At 41.0% G+C, this 18,236-nt stretch overlaps 3 protein-coding genes across 9 annotated transcripts; 1 reads left to right on the forward strand and 2 right to left on the reverse strand.

The window, feature by feature from the left end:
• Positions 1–493: 493 nt before the first annotated feature.
• On the reverse strand, positions 494–6,587 carry fan1 (FANCD2 and FANCI associated nuclease 1). 5 transcript variants are annotated; one of them, XM_041037500.1, is made up of 14 exons: positions 5,126–6,587; positions 4,883–5,023; positions 4,415–4,616; positions 4,097–4,330; positions 3,869–4,000; positions 3,655–3,763; positions 3,446–3,565; positions 3,144–3,308; positions 2,876–3,038; positions 2,673–2,776; positions 2,402–2,596; positions 1,610–1,738; positions 1,377–1,466; positions 494–1,178 (listed from the first exon to the last, which is right to left on the reverse strand). In XM_041037500.1, the coding sequence occupies exons 1-14, from the start codon at positions 6,279–6,281 to the stop codon at positions 1,143–1,145; spliced, it is 2,976 nt and encodes a 991-aa protein (XP_040893434.1). In that variant the 5' UTR covers positions 6,282–6,587; the 3' UTR covers positions 494–1,142. The 5 variants fall into 5 exon arrangements, 3 of the variants coding, with proteins under 3 accessions (XP_040893434.1, XP_040893433.1, XP_040893435.1); XR_005894051.1 differs by having other exon boundaries at positions 1,161–1,178; positions 1,377–1,512; XM_041037499.1 differs by having other exon boundaries at positions 494–1,466.
• Positions 6,588–9,403: 2,816 nt separating this feature from the next.
• Positions 9,404–14,330, forward strand: apba2a (amyloid beta (A4) precursor protein-binding, family A, member 2a). 3 transcript variants are annotated; one of them, XM_041038581.1, is made up of 11 exons: positions 9,404–10,625; positions 10,840–10,949; positions 11,164–11,194; positions 11,293–11,438; positions 12,037–12,123; positions 12,208–12,393; positions 12,560–12,739; positions 12,895–13,107; positions 13,507–13,626; positions 13,781–13,921; positions 14,259–14,330. In XM_041038581.1, the coding sequence occupies exons 1-11, from the start codon at positions 9,404–9,406 to the stop codon at positions 14,328–14,330; spliced, it is 2,508 nt and encodes an 835-aa protein (XP_040894515.1). The 3 variants fall into 3 exon arrangements, with proteins under 3 accessions (XP_040894515.1, XP_040894513.1, XP_040894514.1); XM_041038579.1 differs by having other exon boundaries at positions 9,404–10,624; positions 10,845–10,973; positions 11,155–11,194; XM_041038580.1 differs by having other exon boundaries at positions 9,404–10,624; positions 10,845–10,949; positions 11,155–11,194.
• An 855-nt stretch (positions 14,331–15,185) lies between these two features.
• On the reverse strand, positions 15,186–18,032 carry duox2 (dual oxidase 2). The gene is made up of 8 exons (XM_041038769.1): positions 17,966–18,032; positions 17,403–17,581; positions 17,133–17,190; positions 16,912–17,046; positions 16,509–16,716; positions 16,205–16,419; positions 15,903–16,093; positions 15,186–15,594 (listed from the first exon to the last, which is right to left on the reverse strand). Exons 2-8 carry the CDS (start codon positions 17,547–17,549, stop codon positions 15,583–15,585), a joined length of 966 nt encoding a protein of 321 aa, XP_040894703.1. The 5' UTR covers positions 17,550–17,581; positions 17,966–18,032; the 3' UTR covers positions 15,186–15,582.
• Positions 18,033–18,236: the final 204 nt, after the last annotated feature.

Below are 18,236 nucleotides of genomic sequence, written 5' to 3' on the forward strand. Positions count from 1 at the left end.
TCTCCCCTGCGCCCTGACGTCAGACGCAGGGCTGCTTGGCATCCCTTCCCCCAAACGCGTCCATGATCCAGGCCTGGGAAAATAACAGCGCTGACTGCGCCTGTGTGAAGTAATGTATGCAATGTAGGTATTTTTTTTCCACCCTTCCAGACACATTCAAAATGAGGAAAATAAAGCCAAAGTTTTTTTTTTTTTTTTTTTGGGTTAATTTTCAGTATCCACATTATTGCATCCCAAAGGTTCTTCCATTTTACCATTGGTGCAAACTCAGTACATTTACTTTAAGTACTGTCCCTCGTACAATTTTGAGGTATTTTTACAAGAGTATTTCAGTTAATGCTACTTATTATTTCTACTTCATTGCAAGTAAGATGGAAACATTTCTTCACATTTAATTATTTATTTTGAATAATAGTTACTTTCATTTTGCATACAAAACATATGGTTTACTTATAAAATATTACGTGTCATTATGGATTAAAGGCCGTGGAGTTTTGCAATATACATGAGGTCACCATGTACTAATAAGGATATTAAGAATGAATAAGAGCTAATTAGAATGATAATGATAAAGTAACTTGACTTAAAACGAAGCTAGCAGGAAAGCCTGGAGTCCTCCCAGAAATATTAGTTTTCATCTTCTTCCATAAGATAATAGCTTATGTGAATTGTGGTATTGTTGCTTTTACTTGAGTAAAAATCTGAATACCTCTTTTACCATTGCATTTTAATTTAGATCATTCATAGATCTTTATTGATATTATTACATACATACATACATACATAGATTCAATAGTCAAGTCATTTTTAAACAAAAGTGGTAAAATGGCATAGTGGCACAACTGAATATTTATAGCCATATTACCACAGTAATTACTTGCATAACGAACTCGTAGAGCTGTCATACAATTCATAAGCAGCCAACTAAACGTTTACGTTGCTTGGCAACTCAAGATCCTGAGAATATAGTGTTGCCAAAGAGAAGGAACCACCATCAGTTTAGTGTGGTTGTCGGATCCATTTCCTGTCATGCATCAGCTCTGATTATCCGTAAGCTATTTCTGATCCTGGCAGTTCTCAGTGATGATCACCTCATGATGCAGCTCTTCCTGTTGAATGCAGTGGTTTCCTTGATGACAATATCATGTCACAAGGCGCACTCCTTGCCACAACATTCCCTATACTCAAATAGGATAAAATTAGTTATATATGGAAGATAAATTCACTTTTTAGAGATAATCTTCGGCATCTGGTCTGACCAGAATCAGAAAGAGCACCCAAATCATGTTTAAGCAGCAGCAAAATCTTATCAGTCAGCTCTTCTGTGTTTATTCCAGACAAGCTCCTCTGGCTCCAGTAGCTGCCACATGACACACCTCCACATCAGCCCCCAGTTTCTGCAGCTCATCCAGCCATATCTGTTGCTTCTGGGACAGTCGGTCATTGGGCCCCTTCACCTCCACCAGCTACAGCAAACCAGACAACCCGTGTCACAGGTCTATATGCAGTTTCCTCCATGTAATCAGACATGAAATGAGGTACCACAGAGCATCAGAATCCATACACAAAGGAAAATATATAATTCAGCTAGGATGTGACATGATCTCACCTTGTAAGTGTTGTTTGAGGTGTTCCACACCACTAGATCAGGCAAACCTCCACGGCAGTGTCTATAGTCTTTTGACATTCTTGCTATTACTCCTCCTAAGAAGGCTCCACCAAGGCAAGACACGAGAGACTGCAAATGCCAGTGTATAAAAGTGGTTATGTTAGTACCTACAATAACACATGTAGACAAACATCTAATCCTTGTTATTTATTGAAGTCTATCAAGGCATAATTTGCATTATTTGTCACACTGTCACTACACACAATGTAAGAAAAAAATAAAGATACATCCGTAACATTTATGTAATGTTTAATGTGATATACAGTGGCTTCAACAAGTGTTCATGCCCCAACACTATTGTGTTGTAGATTTCATTTAAATTGATAAAACTGCCACGCCAACATAGAGAACCTTGGCTTTTGTGCTGACATGCAGTGTGAATTATGGGACATTATATACACACTGGGGAGTACTTTTCTAAACTATTTTCAGTCGTTTTGCCACAGTTGGACTCCAATCAAGTTCTAGACATATCTCAAGGCAAACACGTGCACCTGACCACAGTTTGGCATGCCACAACAAAGGGTCTGAATACTTTTGTAAGTGTGACATTTCAGCTCTTGATTTTTAAGAAATTTGCAAGAATTTCTAAAAACATGTTTCCACTTTGTCATTACGGGTGTGAGTGAAGACCGGTGGGCAAAAATGGCAATTTGATCCATTTAAAAGAGCTTCAGGGGTCTGAATACTTTCTGAAACCATCTGTATATTTACAAGAGTGACAGTAAATACCTGTGCCTGTTGAAGTGATGAGAAACGCTCCCAGTTGACCAATGAACACACTTTACCCTCCTGTGAGGTCCAGACATCCTCCAACATGCTATGTAGTGTGTCCACAGACGCCTCGCTGAGTAATTGAACACGAGAATCAATCGCCTCTTTTCTGTTCTCATAGAAACAGTCAGTGTAAAGATCCAGTGGACATGTCTGTGAGGGGAAACAAACGTGTTAAACTTGTATAGATACACGGTTTTCAACTAAACATATGTAGAGGTTACTTTACCTGGTATGGGTTTCGGAAAACATCTGGTATACCTTCTATAAAAATTATATCCCACATCAAAAGACCAAACAAGGTAGAGAAAGTTGAACCCTCACCATGGATCCCTTTTATAAAAAAAAAAAAAAAAAAAAAAAGACAATGTTGTTCTCGTGATCAGACGATATCCACGTTTTTATTTTTTGATAGAGGAAAAAGTTGTTTACCTTGGTCAAAACCATGCTGGCGGTAATGTGCTAAAGACAGTTCTTCCACAGAACATATTACAGTGGCATCAGCACTATCATTCCCCTCTCCATTAGCTGGTAAAAGAAACTTAGATTTCCCCATGCCTCCCTCATGAGGAAACAGCTGTCCTCGGATTGTCACCTGCAAGCAAAAGTTCAAACATGAAAATCTTTCACTTTCATACACCCAGCAATTACCACAAAAGTGCTTCCCAAGCTCAATACTGACATATTGTACCAAACTCACATGTTTGACATCTTGGACATGAACAGTTTGTAAGTCTTTGAGTTGCAGTCGGTACTTCTTGAAGCTGGCGGACTCTTTCATCCTAACAGCCCTCTGATGCAGAGAGAGTTTATGTCCTGTTCGTACCAGAGTGTCTGACAGCCCATCTCTAATAGCACAAATAGCCTAAGGGCAATGGGAAAAGACCAGCAGTCAGACAAATGAAAACACAACCTCTATTACTGAGCACAGTGTCATGTAAAGATAAAAGTGACGAGAATGTCTCTGAGGCGGTGAGTGGAACCAAGGATACTGGTGCTCACTTGCTCAGGTTTTTTGAGGTGCTGGTGAAGGTTTAGTGCCAGTCTGTCCCACCATCTCCCTCGGCTGTCAGGACAGTAAACAGACTGCGACAGTAAGGACTGCAGCTCCCCTACTGCTTCCTGTAACAGAAAAGTAACCCCTATAACTATAGCACACCTCATAAACAGTTAAATGTGTGTGAGGGTGTGAGTGGATGAGGCCAGCAAACCTCATACTGACGTAGCCTCTGGAAGATCTCCACCCCTCTGGATAAGATACGAGTGTAAGCCCATCCTGTAGTGAAGCTGCGCAGGAACACAGGCAGCTCTTCCTGATGACTATACAGAACAATGATAATGTTAACATTAAACAATCACAAGCGGACTCTCTAAATGTGCTTGAGATGCTACAAATATAAATAAATAGACTGATGTGCTCATCACCTGAGGTCATGGTTTTTCCTCAGCTCCTGCCAAGCCCTTTTGGCAGCAGTATAAAGCTCTAGGGCCTCTTCCCACTGACCTGCCTGCATAGCAGAGATTATCTCTTGCAGGGATCGCATAGATGCTTCATATCTGGTGGGATGGATGGAGTCATGATTACATATTCCTGCCTATCCTGCTTAGATAAAATACAATACCCACAATTTAACTCTCTTGGCAGGCTCTCACCTGATCAGGTCCTCTCTGTCCTGGAACACCTTAGCTGCACGCTGTACTGTGTAGTTCGGGAAGGCCAGACGTCCTGAGTTGACCAGCAGGATGGTAAAAAGCTGGTTCTGTCCACCAGCTGCCATCTCCTCCTCATCCATGGTGTCAGTCAGAGAAAAGAGCAGAAGGATGCGAGAGAAGACAGCACGAGGACCACGACACAGACGCACACAGGAACCTGCAAGCTGCTTCGCCCTTTAACGTTAAAGAGGGCAGGAGTGAGATTTTTTACTACAATACAAATACTGTGATTAAACACAATCTAAATGATCATTTCACCTTTTGAGGATGACAGCCCTAATGTTGTTTTGAGCTGGGGTAAGAGAGAAGAGGGACTTTTGCCTGCTCAGACGAAGAAGCCCGTCCACTAGCTGCTGTTTCTGAGTCCCAGAACTGCCCAGATGGAAGGTCTTAGCCAGAGCTTTGAGTTCTGGAGCAGGCAGGAGATCCAGAGCCTCTCCTAGGTCCTCAAGATCATTCTCTTTGAGAGGCAAAAATCAACATAGGTGGGCATTAAGAAGAGAAAAATAAATAAATGTACATTTGTGGTGATGTAGTATTTCAGAAGGATAACACACATGCCATGTACTTCCAGTGTTACAAGCTATACACTAATTCTATCAATCCATTGACCAGTCATGAAAATAAATGCAAGAGAAATATGAATATACAGCCATCAACAGCGAGTTTTCATCTACCTCAGCCAGTGATGTTCTAAAATATTAAAAGGTTTAAGGCAATATTTACCTGACTGTAGAAAACCGTTTTGAACCAGCTCCTGAGCAACAGGTCCCAGATCACTGCATATCTCTTGATAATCTAGTTTATTAACTTGAAGCCACTTCAGCTTCCTCTGAAAGAGCCTCACGTACAGCTTCTGCCCCATGACTTTTGAAAGAGAAGACAAGTGAACAATTTAGTTTTTTTATTAACATTCTAAAATAATTATTATTTCTTAAATCACAATAGCTGAGTGATATTCCCGTGTACCTGATAGCTTCTCAAATGCATGTACGAATGACATATCATCCTGGTCGAATAATGTCCTGTCGTCCTCATTTTCCAGTACAGCCTGTAATACGGTCCGGAAGTTACGGAGGTAGTAGGGAAGCCGAGGTTGTTCTAAGCTCTCAACAGCCTGGTCACTGGTGGTTTGCTGAGCACCAAAGTCTGGTAGCGAGTCACTATTAACGACTGCAGCACTTTTCTCGTTAATTTCCTCTGAACTCTCAGTTTTATCCGCATCAGCTGTCTCTGCTTTACTTTCCCTTGACAACCGCTCCTCTGGCCCCCTGCTCCCCTCAAATTTAGCTTTCTTTCTGAAATCAGCCTTGTCAGTGGAAGTTGTTTCCTTTTTCCTCTTTGCTAGTTTGGAGGAAGAGGAGTTCAACTTTGGAGTAACCAGTTTTTGGAAAGTCCCCGGTGTTGGTGCTTTCTGTTTAAGCTTATGTCCTTTTTCTGAGCATAAATGATCTACCACTGTTGCTGGAGTCTCAGCACTGGTTGTTGTCAGGTCAATGACCGTCACACAATCTTCTTTGTCCTCCAAACTTTGAATCTGAATATTTTCTTTCTGTGAGCTGCTGAGCATCTCAGGAGGATCTTTCTCCTTTTCAGAGTGCACTGGTGCATGTTTATCATCTGCCTGGGTCCTCTCAGGTACTTTATGACACTTTCTAGATAACTTGGAGGAGAGACTTCCCAGGTCAATCGTCCTGACCACAGTCTTACTGATTATCTCCCGTGGTGCCTGTTGAACATTATTCTTTTTGAAATAAGGACTGGTCTTGGTCTCTCTGACCACATCTTCCTTTTTTTGATCCAGCTCTGGGGACTTTGGGAGGTTCCTTCTGGGTGACAGCTGGATGCTTGGCACAACACTATTACTTGCTGATGCAGCACTGCTGTCTCCTCTCTCAAAGTTCTTACATTGCAAATCAATGTGCTCATTGATCCTGAATCTTGGTACCATCTGGCCACACAGAGGGCAGGCCAGCTTAGATGGGGGCTGGCTGCTGAAGAAGGAGCTGATTGGGGTTGTGGTGGCAGCACTGGCAGAAGTCCCAGCCGTGTCATTGCCTTTCTTCTTGCTCCTGGACAATGACAGACTTCGCCTCAGTTTGTTCTTGTCAGCTCTCTCGGTCATGGTGCAGCTCGCTGTGGTGTTGCTAAATAAAAACGTCTTCTGGAAGCTTTTCTTTGTTTCATACTCTCCAGGTGAACTGTCAGTGTGGACAGGTCTGACAATACCGTGGCTATGTTTAGCTAACTGAAAAAGAGCTAACTTGGCTCAGAAATAAACACTTTAACAGATTTTGAATCGTCACACATTTGCATCTTTTAAGAGTTTAGTGGGTGCATCGTAAAAACAACAAAACACTGATATAAAATCTTTTACTGATTTAAAACATTTGCTAACATACCGGTAGCGTTTGGATACAGAAGCGCTGCACGATTACAATCCCGCTTCGCAGGCTTAACCAGGAGAGCACAGAACGCCTGGTAGGATGAAATAATCGATCACGACTGCATCGATGTTTTTGAAAACTACAAAAATACAAAAACCAAAAAGGTAATAAATAAAATAAATATTCTTGTTGCAGATGTAACATTGTCATGGTTTAAAATTAAAGTTAATTAAAATGAATAAGAATAATGAATATGCATACATAACACTATTTGTACTTCAGTTGACTGTTATACATAAAATATACAAGAAATAATCTCTTTAAACTAAAATGATGTGGGTTTATTATTTAGGTGTATGTCTGACCATTCACTGATTATGCCTCTCACACTGTTTTTATGTTGGGGAGCAGAGCAGTGAGCACATGATGAAGGGGGGTGTATTTTCTACACAGGTTCCTGGGCTGCTGTGCGGCTTTTATTCAAAAATCACCATTCCGGAGAGCAATCTGATCTGATCAGCACACGGGCATTTTACAAGGAGGGCCGCCGACAGGACTGATGTTGGTAAGTGCCGTACCGGATCTATCTGCGCATAGATGGAGAAATGTAATAGTGATGCATGTAGGCCTATCCGGCTTGCGATAACAGGGATGAGGACAATGCTGGATGTGCTCCTGTGATACAACATCAGCCCATAAGCTGGATGTCAGCATGGTGCAGTCTCGATGCTTCAAATCAAGGTCGATGTGAATTGCAGCAGCAGCAGCAGGATAATATGATGCTTCCAGATGGTAAATCCAGCAGTGTGTGTGTGGAAGGAGTCAGCTCCATTAATGCGTGCTATATGCGCAGGTAAACCATATATCCGATTATCTTATCGATGTTTAGGCAGATGGGGGTGCGGCGTCTACTTGAGGGGAAGCCGGAGCAACCACAACAACCACCCCTGCAGCTGCGGCAAAAGTTCGGCGTAATGGGTTTATAAAATACCATCACAAATACCAAAATGACAGGGCAAAATGGAACATTGCACCGCGATTACTACGACTATAAATGACCCTTATTGTTTTTAATTATCAGTTCAGCACCGTGGAGAGGTCATGATTAGGTCCGCGTGGTTTTATTATAGGTTTTTGTTCTCGTAATACCGTTGTATCAGTTGTATTATCCTCTGATCAACGTCGTGAATGGTTGGGATTTACTGTGTTTATTGTATTAGATCATATCCAAAGAGCTTGACCCTAAACACCACAGTCGAAATGTTTTTCCAGTTCAGCCACAAGCTTAGATCCTTCATGTTTTGATGAGGTTGTTGATGATGACATGTTTAGACTGGGCGTGTACAAACCGCTGTGCTTAGTGTGATGGATCCCATACATTCAGCACTAATCAAATGCTAAAGCTTTTGTTAGCAGACTGAGAACGCCATCATCACATTTCAGGGGGTGTTTCATTGTTTAAAAATCATTACAGAGATGAAAATAGATTTGATGGATTCTGGAAATTCATATAAATTCAGTGTGTGTGGGTGGGTGGGTGTGCGTGCGTGCGTGCGTGCGTGCATGTAATATAGTTCTTCTAAAACACTACTACATTTTTTTAACAGTATTGTTTATATGACTGTTTTTTTTTGTAGTTGAATTCATTATTTATCTTTATAAAGTTCTTTTTAAGATCCTTTTTTTAGTGTTAGATGTTATTGTGTGCTTGTATTACTGTAGAGCTGCCACTAGCTATATGCCCATCATCTCTTCCTAGTGACTGACTTTAAATTTAATTTTTTTTTATGACAAGCATTCAAACATTCAAAGATATTCAGATGACTGTCACAGAAGACCACGAAAACGGAGAAATGTTCACATCTGAGTGGCTGAAACCAGTGAATTATCGCATTTTTGCATGAAAAGTGCAATTAACTATCACAATAGTTTTAGATCAATTTTCTGTTCATCAATTTATCAATTAACTGCCTAATACTTTCAGCTTCATAGTACTGTATGACTTTATTATTTGATTTAGCGCAACTGTGGTGTGATTACTATTGTTCCTTTTTTCTGTTGTTTGGGTCCTTAAATAACTTTTTTATAAAAAACAAACAAACAGTGATTTAACAGGAAATAAACATCACATGCTGGTGGTCTGACTGACTTACAGCAGTTCTGCAGCAGGTTTCCTGTTCTGCAGGACATCAAGACAAAATTAGAGCAGACACATCAAAGCAAGATGACAGATAATAAAAAACCATAGACAAAGACACAGCAGTCACCATAGACAAAAGGACTGAGAGTGTGTGGGTGTTGATGGTGTAGAAATAATGGATGAATGTAAATTAATGAGTTTAGTAAATGTCAAGCAAGGCTTGATTCTGTGTGTGTTTAAAGTGTGAAACAGAGACGTTTATTCAGATATGATAGGGGATGTCATTCCAAATTTTGTGTAAGTGTGGAAAACAATCTTTAAGTTATTTAAATCTGGTACAGTATGGAGTGCTTGAGAGATGCTCTGGGAATGTGTTGTTGCCTTGTATCTTATTAGTTTACAAAGTAAGAAAGAGAAGAGGTTGTTTTGTAGCTAAAATGAAATAAAGGCTAAATAATTTGTGTATTTATAGAAGAGAGAGCTGCATACTCTGTGAAAGTTCATTTCTACAGAATGTTAGTTCCAATGAAGAATTTCATGTTAACTGCTTTCATGTTCATGTTTGCTTGGCTATAAAACTTTATCATGGGTATGAAGGAAGAGGTGCTATTGAAAAGTGTCAAAATTTACAGATATCATAATGCAAGTATCTGAAAAATTAAGTTTTGGTTATCTCTTAATGTTCACAGGGTTGAAGGTAGTAGGCTTACAGGGCCAGTTATGGCTCATGGTAAGAGGCCAGGAACCATCTCCAAAATATTGGCTTCCAGCGCTCCACCGTGTCCTGGTCCAGGACTCACAAAAGAGAGCCAAGAGGAGCAGGGTGGTTTGGTGAGGGAGGCGTCTGAGCAACCACCTTGCATCTTGAAGGATGATAAGAATGATCAGCTGACTCCACCTGCTTCTGCAAACCACTATTACATGAGTTGTGACCCTAGTCCTGAGGACATGGAGGACACCTGCTCTGAGTACGACAACGTGGGCTCTGATGTCGAGCAGGACTATGATGAGGTGCTGCATTTGAGCAAAGAGGGCGTGGTGGACATGAGATACTACAAACAGTACTGTCCTGAGGATGGGGGCTACATAAAGCATGCAGTAGATGATAATGTTAATGAGAACAGCAGTGCTGTTGACCAGTTCACTCCCAGAGCTCGTCATAGCACAGAAATATGTGAGGGACCACAATGTGACACTAAACCTCGCAAGACGGGCCATCGTTTTAAGTCACATTGTGCCCCAATTGCTGGAGTTGAAACAGAGAGGGAAGTGGAAAAGGGTCAGGAGAACAGGTTCTTCTTCAGTGATGGAGATGAGATAGAAGAGGTGCTGGATGGGGCCAAATTTATAGAGGATTTAGAGGAGACAGAGACCAGTGTTCAAAGACCGACCAGCCTTTATCAGGGCAATGATAATGAAAGAATTAGAAAAGGAGGTGATGAAAGGGGGAGAGAAGATGACACTCGAGTTACAAGAAACCATGATATCCAAGGAGCCGGTAAGAAGTGTGAGTCATCTCACATGGGTTCAAAGGAGAAGGAGAGGCAGGGTAAAGGACGAGCAAGGAGGGGAACAGGAGAGGACATTGAGCATATTGTTTCTGGGATCAAAGGATGCACGACCAACAGCACTGAACAGCCTCCAAAGATTTCGTCAAAGGACTGCAAAAAGGCCGCTGTGCGGACCAAATCTAGATCGGGTTCCAGTAAGCAACATCCTCCTCCACCACCTTGTCATTCCCATGCTGAGTCACCTGCCGAGACCCAGAAGGCCCAGCCTCGTAGAGAGACTCCTCCTGTTCCCAGACCCAGCCACTCCTCTGCTAACAGCCAGGAGAACGAACCCAGGGTTATCAAACCATCGCTGGCTCCTCATCACACACCAGAACAACAGAGGGAGCCTCTTGAGGAGAGGCAGAGACGGCCAGAGAAACCCCAGCAGGTAACCACTGCAAATGGGGCAGATCTTTGTCAGATCTCATCCCCTGTGGCTTGTGTTTGCTAATGCTTATGCCCAGTCTACCATCACTGTGTCCCAGTGTGAATTAAGTCAGACATTAATTACATCCTTTGCCACAAATAGTCTCTGTGCCTGCCTGACAACAAAAAACCTTTAAAACAAGTTTAGCCCAAGTTAAAGCAGATGTTTTTTTGTACAACAGGGTGAGAAGCTAAGCACAGCTGTAAAGCCTGAGGAGGCGCCAGAGCAGCCGAGGAGGCCCCAGTGCCAAGAGCTCGTCCCTGCAGAGGAGACCAACACACCCAAGGTGAAGATGTATTACACAACAGCAGTTTTCAGCCAAGATATCTGGTTTGACAAAGATGTAAATAGCCAACATTATATGTATGATCATGCAAATTTAAATACTCTACATGGAAATAGATACCCACAAATACTTGCTAATATTTCTTATTACCATTACAATGTTTGCACTTGAGGTCTAACTAATGCCATATTGACTTATTTTAAAGAAAACACAGGAGGCTACTTCTTTCCCCAGCTTTGAAGATGGTAAATATCTCAAAACATTCTTTCATTTTATAGCTTTTATTCATCTGTGCAGCCAGTTACAGTGTCTTACTAAAAGAGCCTTTTGTTTTGCTGTGCAGTCCCAGGTCCCTGTGAGCCAGAAGATCTTATTGATGGGATCATCTTTGCTGCTAACTATCTTGGCTGCACTCAGGTGTTGTCTGATAAAAATCCATCTAAGTCCGTTCGCATGTCCCAAGCCCATGAAGCTGTCAGTCGTATCAAGGTAATCTGCATCCATTGATTTGAGTTATAAATATTTAAATCTGTCAAAAAAGATTACTTATATGCTTTTTTTCCCCCTATTTGCCTGTCTCAAAATTGTAGGAACAGCCTTGAAATAAATTTGGGGAACAGATCAATTTTGGTTTCAGGAGAAATTGATTAGATTTCGGTGGTGTCCTGTATCCGAGATGCTGTTAAGCCTTTTTAATGCCTTTTAAGCTTTAGCTATCAAAGTAACAGAGATACAGACTTGATTCCAAATCCTAAGGGTGTGTTTGCAGGTTCAAGAAATCGAAATTTGTGCATTTGTAAGATACTTGTTCAGCACTGGCAAAGGTTTGCGTCCCAAAGTGCCTTTTGCTGTGGGTTTCATTTAATGAATGGGCTTGCAAAGCTGTAGCTGTATTGCCAGGTGAACCATTTATGAGAGGTGTGCTGTGCAGAACATTCATTTCTTTTACCACATGGTGGCGCTGTTGCATGCCTTTTTTGCTTACCTCGTCTTGTCATTGTTCTGTTAATGAGCTGAAAGTTTGCAATGTGAGATTAAAGTACAGAAATATGAAACGTCTGATTAAAACAATATATTATTTATTTAGAGTCAAGATGAAGACTCACAGATGGTGACAGAAGTGGACCTGTTTATCTCCACTAAAGCTGTCAAAGTGCTGAATGCTGACACACAGGTTAGTAACTCCTAGATCTTTGTGTTTTGAATCTATTTTTAGACATAAGAAGAAATGATTGTTATTTTTTTTGGGTCCACGTAGGAGACAATGATGGACAGTGCCTTGCGTACCATCTCCTATATCGCCGACATTGGCAGTATTGTGGTTCTGATGGCTCGGAGGCGCATGTCTCAAGCTTCGTCAGAGGATTTTTCCGAATCTCCCGATTCCCCCAGTGAAGGGACGACTCAGTACAGCATGATCTGCTATGTCTTTGAGTCAGAGGATGTGAGTATGTGTTACTAGATCATGCATTTAGTTTATACTCAAGCTTTGTTTTAGATAATTATTCTGTGGTCACTTAAACCGCTGTAATCTTTCTCACCTCCTTACTGTTGTCAATTGGGATAGCCTTTTTGCTGAGTAGTTTTCCCCAACGCTTCCCTACCCATAGGCACAGCTCATCGCACAGTCCATTGGTCAGGCCTTTAGCGTGGCCTACAGAGAATTTCTGCGAGCCAACGGCATCAACCCGACCGACTTGAGCCAGAAACAATACAGCGACATCATCAACTCCCAGGAAATGTACCACGATGACCTTGTCCATTTCTCAAACTCAGACAACTGTAAAGAGGTGCGACATTTGACTGGAGGTCAAATGGGAATTATGACTTCTGGATTTCCCTTAACAGAAATGGCTTTACCTGAATCTTACAAATCTAATAAATAAATATCAGCATGTAAAATTTTCATTCATTAGGATTAGGAAATGCTTTTTCTGCTTTCCAGCTGCATGTGGAGAAGCAGAAAGGGGAGAGCCTCGGTGTGGTGATTGTGGAGTCTGGTTGGGGCTCCATTCTGCCAACTGTCATCCTGGCCAGTATGCTGAACAGCGGCCCTGCAGCTCGCTCCGGAAAACTCAGTGTTGGGGACCAGATTATGTCCATTAATGACACCAGCCTGGTTGGGCTGCCTCTGGCCACCTGTCAGGGCATCATTAAGGTACAGAGTAAATCAGGGAGCTAGGTAGTCTTTGCAGACAGTGTAATGTTAAACTAAGAGTTTAATGTTAAACTAGTTTTGATGAAATGTAGGAATGGCACAGTGGCTTAGTCATCACCTACAACAAAAATATCATCTCCATCTATGTGCTTTTTTTTTTTTTTTGGCCAAAAGGATTAAATTGATAAAAGATACACGAATAAATGTTTGATTTAATCACAACACCATACCATCTTAATATTTTTAGACTTTATGAGATTTTGAATACACAGAAAATACTAGTAGTAGAACAAATCCATTGTTACTTTAAGGCTTTTTGTATGATTTGTTGATAAAAAATATCAGTTGACTTTTCCTTTAAGATTGCTATATCATTATGTGTTTTTTGACATTTTCCAGGGTCTGAAGAATCAGGTGAAGGTAAAGCTGAGTATTGTGAGCTGTCCTCCTGTCACCACTGTCCTCATCAAGAGACCTGATCTCAAGTTCCAGCTTGGCTTCAGTGTTCAGAATGGCATTGTGAGTAAGCCCTTGTTAGTAAGTAGCGTGACACTAAACTTTGGTTGCGGCTCGAAATGAATGGTTGGCAACTTCTGAAGAGCACCACTGTTTTTAAAGAGTGATGGTTGTGCACTATGCAGTTACATATAACATGTCTCTCTCACTCCCTCAGATCTGCAGTCTGATGCGAGGTGGCATTGCAGAGCGAGGCGGTGTCCGCGTTGGACACAGAATCATTGAAATAAATGGTCAGAGTGTCGTTGCCATGGCACATGAGAAGATTGTTCAAACTCTGTCTATCTCAGTGGGTGAGGTAAGAACTCTTCATGCCACAAGATGGCAATTTTCAGTGATTACTGCACCACTCAGCTTACTCAGGCATACATCCCTCATCAAGATAAGCATCCAAAAAATTTGATCTTCTGATTTTGTGTGTGATCTTCACCTGATTTCTCCCAGTATACATGTCCATAAAAGCTCCTTATTTGTCAGTAATGGACCCAAGGTCTCTTCCGACTCTCTGGTGGTTCCGAAAGGAGTAAATTAGGCCTGAATTCAAGCGATGTGAATTACGACTGTGCCTATATAAATGGGCTCTTAAGCTGACAGCGTAATCGTGCCCTCTCCTCTCATCTCTGCCGCTGTGCCAGATAAACATGAAGACGATGCCTGCTGTGATGTTCAGACTACTGACAGGACAGGAGACACCTATCTACATATAGAGACCCTGCATGGATCAGCCCACTGTGGTTCTGCATGTCTGGCTGTGTGAAGACTGACGGACAGATGATGGACAGGTGGCTCAGTGGGACAAGGAGAATTTATTTTTCTATCATTTTATTTTTTTGGCCTCCTGTTGCAATGCTGTAAAGAACATCCAGTTCTCATTTTCAGGTTTTATCTCGAATTACATTGTCATAATGGCCTTACAATGTGAATGCTTTGTCTGTAGTACTGTATGTGAGTCTCTGGTGTTGAAGAGAAGTAGCTTTAAGGTCATGATTATTTTCTTATGAAGAGATAAATTAGTACATTTATTTTTTATTTAGTCATTTTTATAATGTGTATGGAGTTTAAAAATGTACTTTTACTGTAAATACTTTGGATTACTCAAGGACTTGACTGGAAAGGCCATATTACTCCTACAGTATATGCATGACATTATGAAGAATTACAGACCAGGGATTAATTCTCAATCTGACATGATAATCTAATACAGTAAGTATTAAAAGAAGATAATAATATGCTGTACAAAGGCACTAAACTATGTGTATTATGGTGACGCTGAAGGCCAAAGACACACCTACTTTTCAAAGACAAACAGTATGGGTGATCATTACCTTTACCAGAGCGTACAAGAATGTATCAAAAATATACATTTCTGAATGAATGTAATGTTAAGACACACTAAAAATACAATCTCACTGCTGAACTTTTCTTTGTTTTCATTTTATTAAGGTGTTGCTGCAAAAAAAAAAAAAAAAGTGTTACCTACAAACAGATAAGACAATAAAATACATTTGCTTGGATCAGAGATTAATCAGTTGAACTTTCACAGGCTGTTTCCTGTTGTGTTTTCACATTTGTTTGGACCTCGGAGGCTGTGAAAGCAGGAAACTGCAACTGACAGTGCTCAGAAAGTATGCACAAATGCAAGAAATCCTGCAGAGGCTATCAAACACCAAAGTAATCAAAATCAGCCTAAGGAGCTGAACAGTGACAGACCTATAATCAATATTGATCAGTGTATATACACACTGTATGGCTCCCATACAACTTTATATATTGTATTTACAACCACTGCTACATGACGATAAACTTCACAAATCCAAGTATTTACAGTTAAATTAACACATAACACTCACAGGCTCACACACATTACAAGTAAATTTAGACACTCCCATCTGTAACACATTCAGCAAAATCTCTTCAAGTACTGGCTGGAAATGCTCCCTGAGGGAAACCTGGATGGCTTCATATATGTTCCTGAAACACAGAAGCAAAATGATCAGAGTCAGTGAGCAGCGTAATTGTTTTAAATGGTCTATAGACATAGAAGTAGCCATAGCAAGAACAGCAGAGATACATTTCATTTTAATTTTGCAGCCCGAATTATTATCGCATTGGTCACATGTCCTAAAGTAGAAATGAGTATGTTCTGTATTTTGCAACAATAAGCTTATATCAAAGTCAAGTTTTCCAACAAATTTATAAACGGACAAAGAATAATTCACCTTTGCTGCTTGTAAATAAATAACTAATCCATTAACAACAAGCAGCAAAATGTTACATACCGTGGAGTTTTTTGATGTCAGTGGTGAAATTGTCACTCCATCAAGGAAAATTGAATTCAAGTAGCCCTCCCCGTAAGAAACCTCCTCATCTTCATAACTGTCGACACCAACACTGAAAGCCTCTCTTATCTTCTCTGGTATCATGAAGTTGAACATCACCACCAGAATCCCAATGACAGTGCACAGGATACCTAGAAATAATCTCAGTTAGTAGAAATCACTTCCCTGTAGTGTGCTTTGTACGCCAGTAGGAGGGTACAAAACATCTGAAATCAGTGTGCAGCTTATTACAGTATCTTTACCTGTAGCCAGAGCCAGCCAGAACGAATGGCTGTACTGTGTTTCAAAGGAGTCAGTTCCTATGGAGAAAACACACTGTGGCACATTCATGATGGTGGAGAAGGAAGCCATGGAGAAGAAGATGAAGGCAGCGGTGGCCATCATCATGTACCCGGCATACAGAATGACCGGCATGGAGAACAGGATATTGGCAAGAATCCAGCAGCAAAAGGCAGTCCTGAAAAAAAAAAAAAAAAGTACAACCATTTTAATTTCTGCAATTTGTTCACAATTTATCTGCAGAAACTCTATATTATGTGTAGTTACCAGAGAGTTGCAGAGGCGTATCGTCCAGAGTATCTGTACTGAAAGATGAGTCCACATGGGCTGCTGAGGGTGAATTTCTCAGCAATGTACAGGATGGGATTGGGTAAACCTTTCTCCAGAGCTTCCTCATACTCTTCTTCAATGGTGTCATGAAGGCTGAATATCTCATTGTAGTCAATGGTCTCATTGAACTGTACAACAGGATTTCCTGAGAAAGAGAAGAAATGCAAGCTCACATACATGCACTGTGACAGATGCACCTAAAATTCATATACAAGGTAAAATGACTTGTCTGACACACTGTTTCACAAAATCGCATTTTTTTATGACAGATATGGTGGGAATAGTTTCTCTGACATCTTAATTAAACATTTAAGTTGTTCAAAACATTGCAGTGACTCACCCTTCAGTGTAACGTTAATGCCGTACAGTCCAACGTGCAGGCCGATCTCTGCGTTAATCACTGCGTTGCTGAAAGACTTGTAGGTGGCATTAGTGGTCATTCTGGCCTCAGCCCAGTCGCTAGTAAAGTTGAGCGCTGCAGGAAAGAGAATAAACGTTTATCACCAGGGAACAGAGAATCTGTGATTTATTCAACAACGATGATAAGAATCCAAAACTCACCCACAATCACCGCACCTATGAACAGGCTGATAATTATTCTAAACATCCAGAACAGCCGCTGATTGAAAGAGAAATAACAGAATAAAGATTATTTTTGGGTGCATAGGATAAAGGAAGGGGAGACTAATTAAATTAAAGCACTGAAATATGATATTTTCAGCATTTTGCACTTTCAAAAACCATCCAAAGAAGCACAAAGGGAGACTACAACTCTGAGGTTTAGTGACACGTTTGCAGTGAGTAATAGTTTATCTGATGGGTTGCACTCACCGACTTCCCTCGTATCCCTGGCAGAATGAGAAGAAGACTGACTGCTAGCACAAGGAAGACCAGAATAATGGTGAGCAAGCGCCCACTGAAGATGAACGAGGTCCTTTGTAGAGGGTAGAATGGGTAAATGTCATTGTAGAAAGTCATCTTAGCTCCTGATCTTACGGACTCAGCTGAGACTAGACAGTGTAACAGAGAAGACAGTGTTAGTGGCAGGGCTCTCAGTTTCCTCCAGATGCAGAGATAGCAGCTCTTGTTTCTTACAGTAGATGAAGAGATGGGGCATTGTTACCACTATGTAACATTGCACATGATTAAGTACAAGCATGTCTGACATATGAAATAAAAAAAAGAAAAAAAAATGCATCTATGATACACAAAGGCATGCAATTCTAAACATCTATTTGACCAGGCAGTGTAGTGTAAATAGTTGCTCTTAACTTGGCTGCATCCTGATTTTAATGCACCCACTTGGTCCTAAATTATTAGGAAAGTTTCAAAGAGTCTAATAAAAACCAACCCAAGGAACAGAGAAAAGGTAAAACCCAAAAGAGGTTTCTTACCTGAAAGCTCAAAGACGAGGACTGAAGTGGAAGAGAGTGAAGTGTGAATGTTGAGGGAACATACACTTCTTTTATACCGCTGGTCCCCTTTGTGTCACTGAGGAGGAGGATGCATTGAATGGAATCCTGTGGAAAAGAGGTGTGATCCAGACATGATGACCATTCCCATTTGGGCGACACAGGTCACATGCAGTTTGTGATAAGCTGTGCAGCACATGTTGGCTTTGGTGTTGCACCATTCCTCACCTGCACCTGTGCACCTGCACTACCT

The sequence above is a fragment of the Toxotes jaculatrix genome, chromosome 5, assembly GCF_017976425.1.
Source record: "Toxotes jaculatrix isolate fToxJac2 chromosome 5, fToxJac2.pri, whole genome shotgun sequence".
Classification (NCBI taxonomy): Eukaryota; Metazoa; Chordata; class Actinopteri; family Toxotidae; genus Toxotes; species Toxotes jaculatrix.

What these genes read in the sequence shown, in the direction of transcription:
- apba2a (XM_041038579.1), top strand. Translation starts at nt 9,404, where the DNA reads ATGGCTCATGGTAAGAGGCCAGGAACCATCTCCAAAATATTGGCTTCC. An exon ending in GGCCAGAGAAACCCCAGCAG is followed by an intron (nt 10,625 to 10,844) that starts GTAACCACTGCA and finishes TTTGTACAACAG; the next exon opens with GGTGAGAAGCTAAGCACAGC. An exon ending in CCTGTCAGGGCATCATTAAG is followed by an intron (nt 13,108 to 13,506) that starts GTACAGAGTAAA and finishes GACATTTTCCAG; the next exon opens with GGTCTGAAGAATCAGGTGAA.
- fan1 (XM_041037499.1), bottom strand. Translation starts at nt 6,281, where the DNA reads ATGACCGAGAGAGCTGACAAGAACAAACTGAGGCGAAGTCTGTCATTG. An exon ending in AGGGCTGTCATCCTCAAAAG is followed by an intron (nt 4,331 to 4,414) that starts GTGAAATGATCA and finishes TTAACGTTAAAG; the next exon opens with GGCGAAGCAGCTTGCAGGTT. An exon ending in ACCTCAAAAAACCTGAGCAA is followed by an intron (nt 3,309 to 3,445) that starts GTGAGCACCAGT and finishes CATTGCCCTTAG; the next exon opens with GCTATTTGTGCTATTAGAGA.
- duox2 (XM_041038769.1), bottom strand. Translation starts at nt 17,549, where the DNA reads ATGACTTTCTACAATGACATTTACCCATTCTACCCTCTACAAAGGACC. An exon ending in TACGCCTCTGCAACTCTCTG is followed by an intron (nt 16,420 to 16,508) that starts GTAACTACACAT and finishes TTTTTTTTTCAG; the next exon opens with GACTGCCTTTTGCTGCTGGA. An exon ending in CTGGCTGGCTCTGGCTACAG is followed by an intron (nt 16,094 to 16,204) that starts GTAAAGATACTG and finishes GATTATTTCTAG; the next exon opens with GTATCCTGTGCACTGTCATT.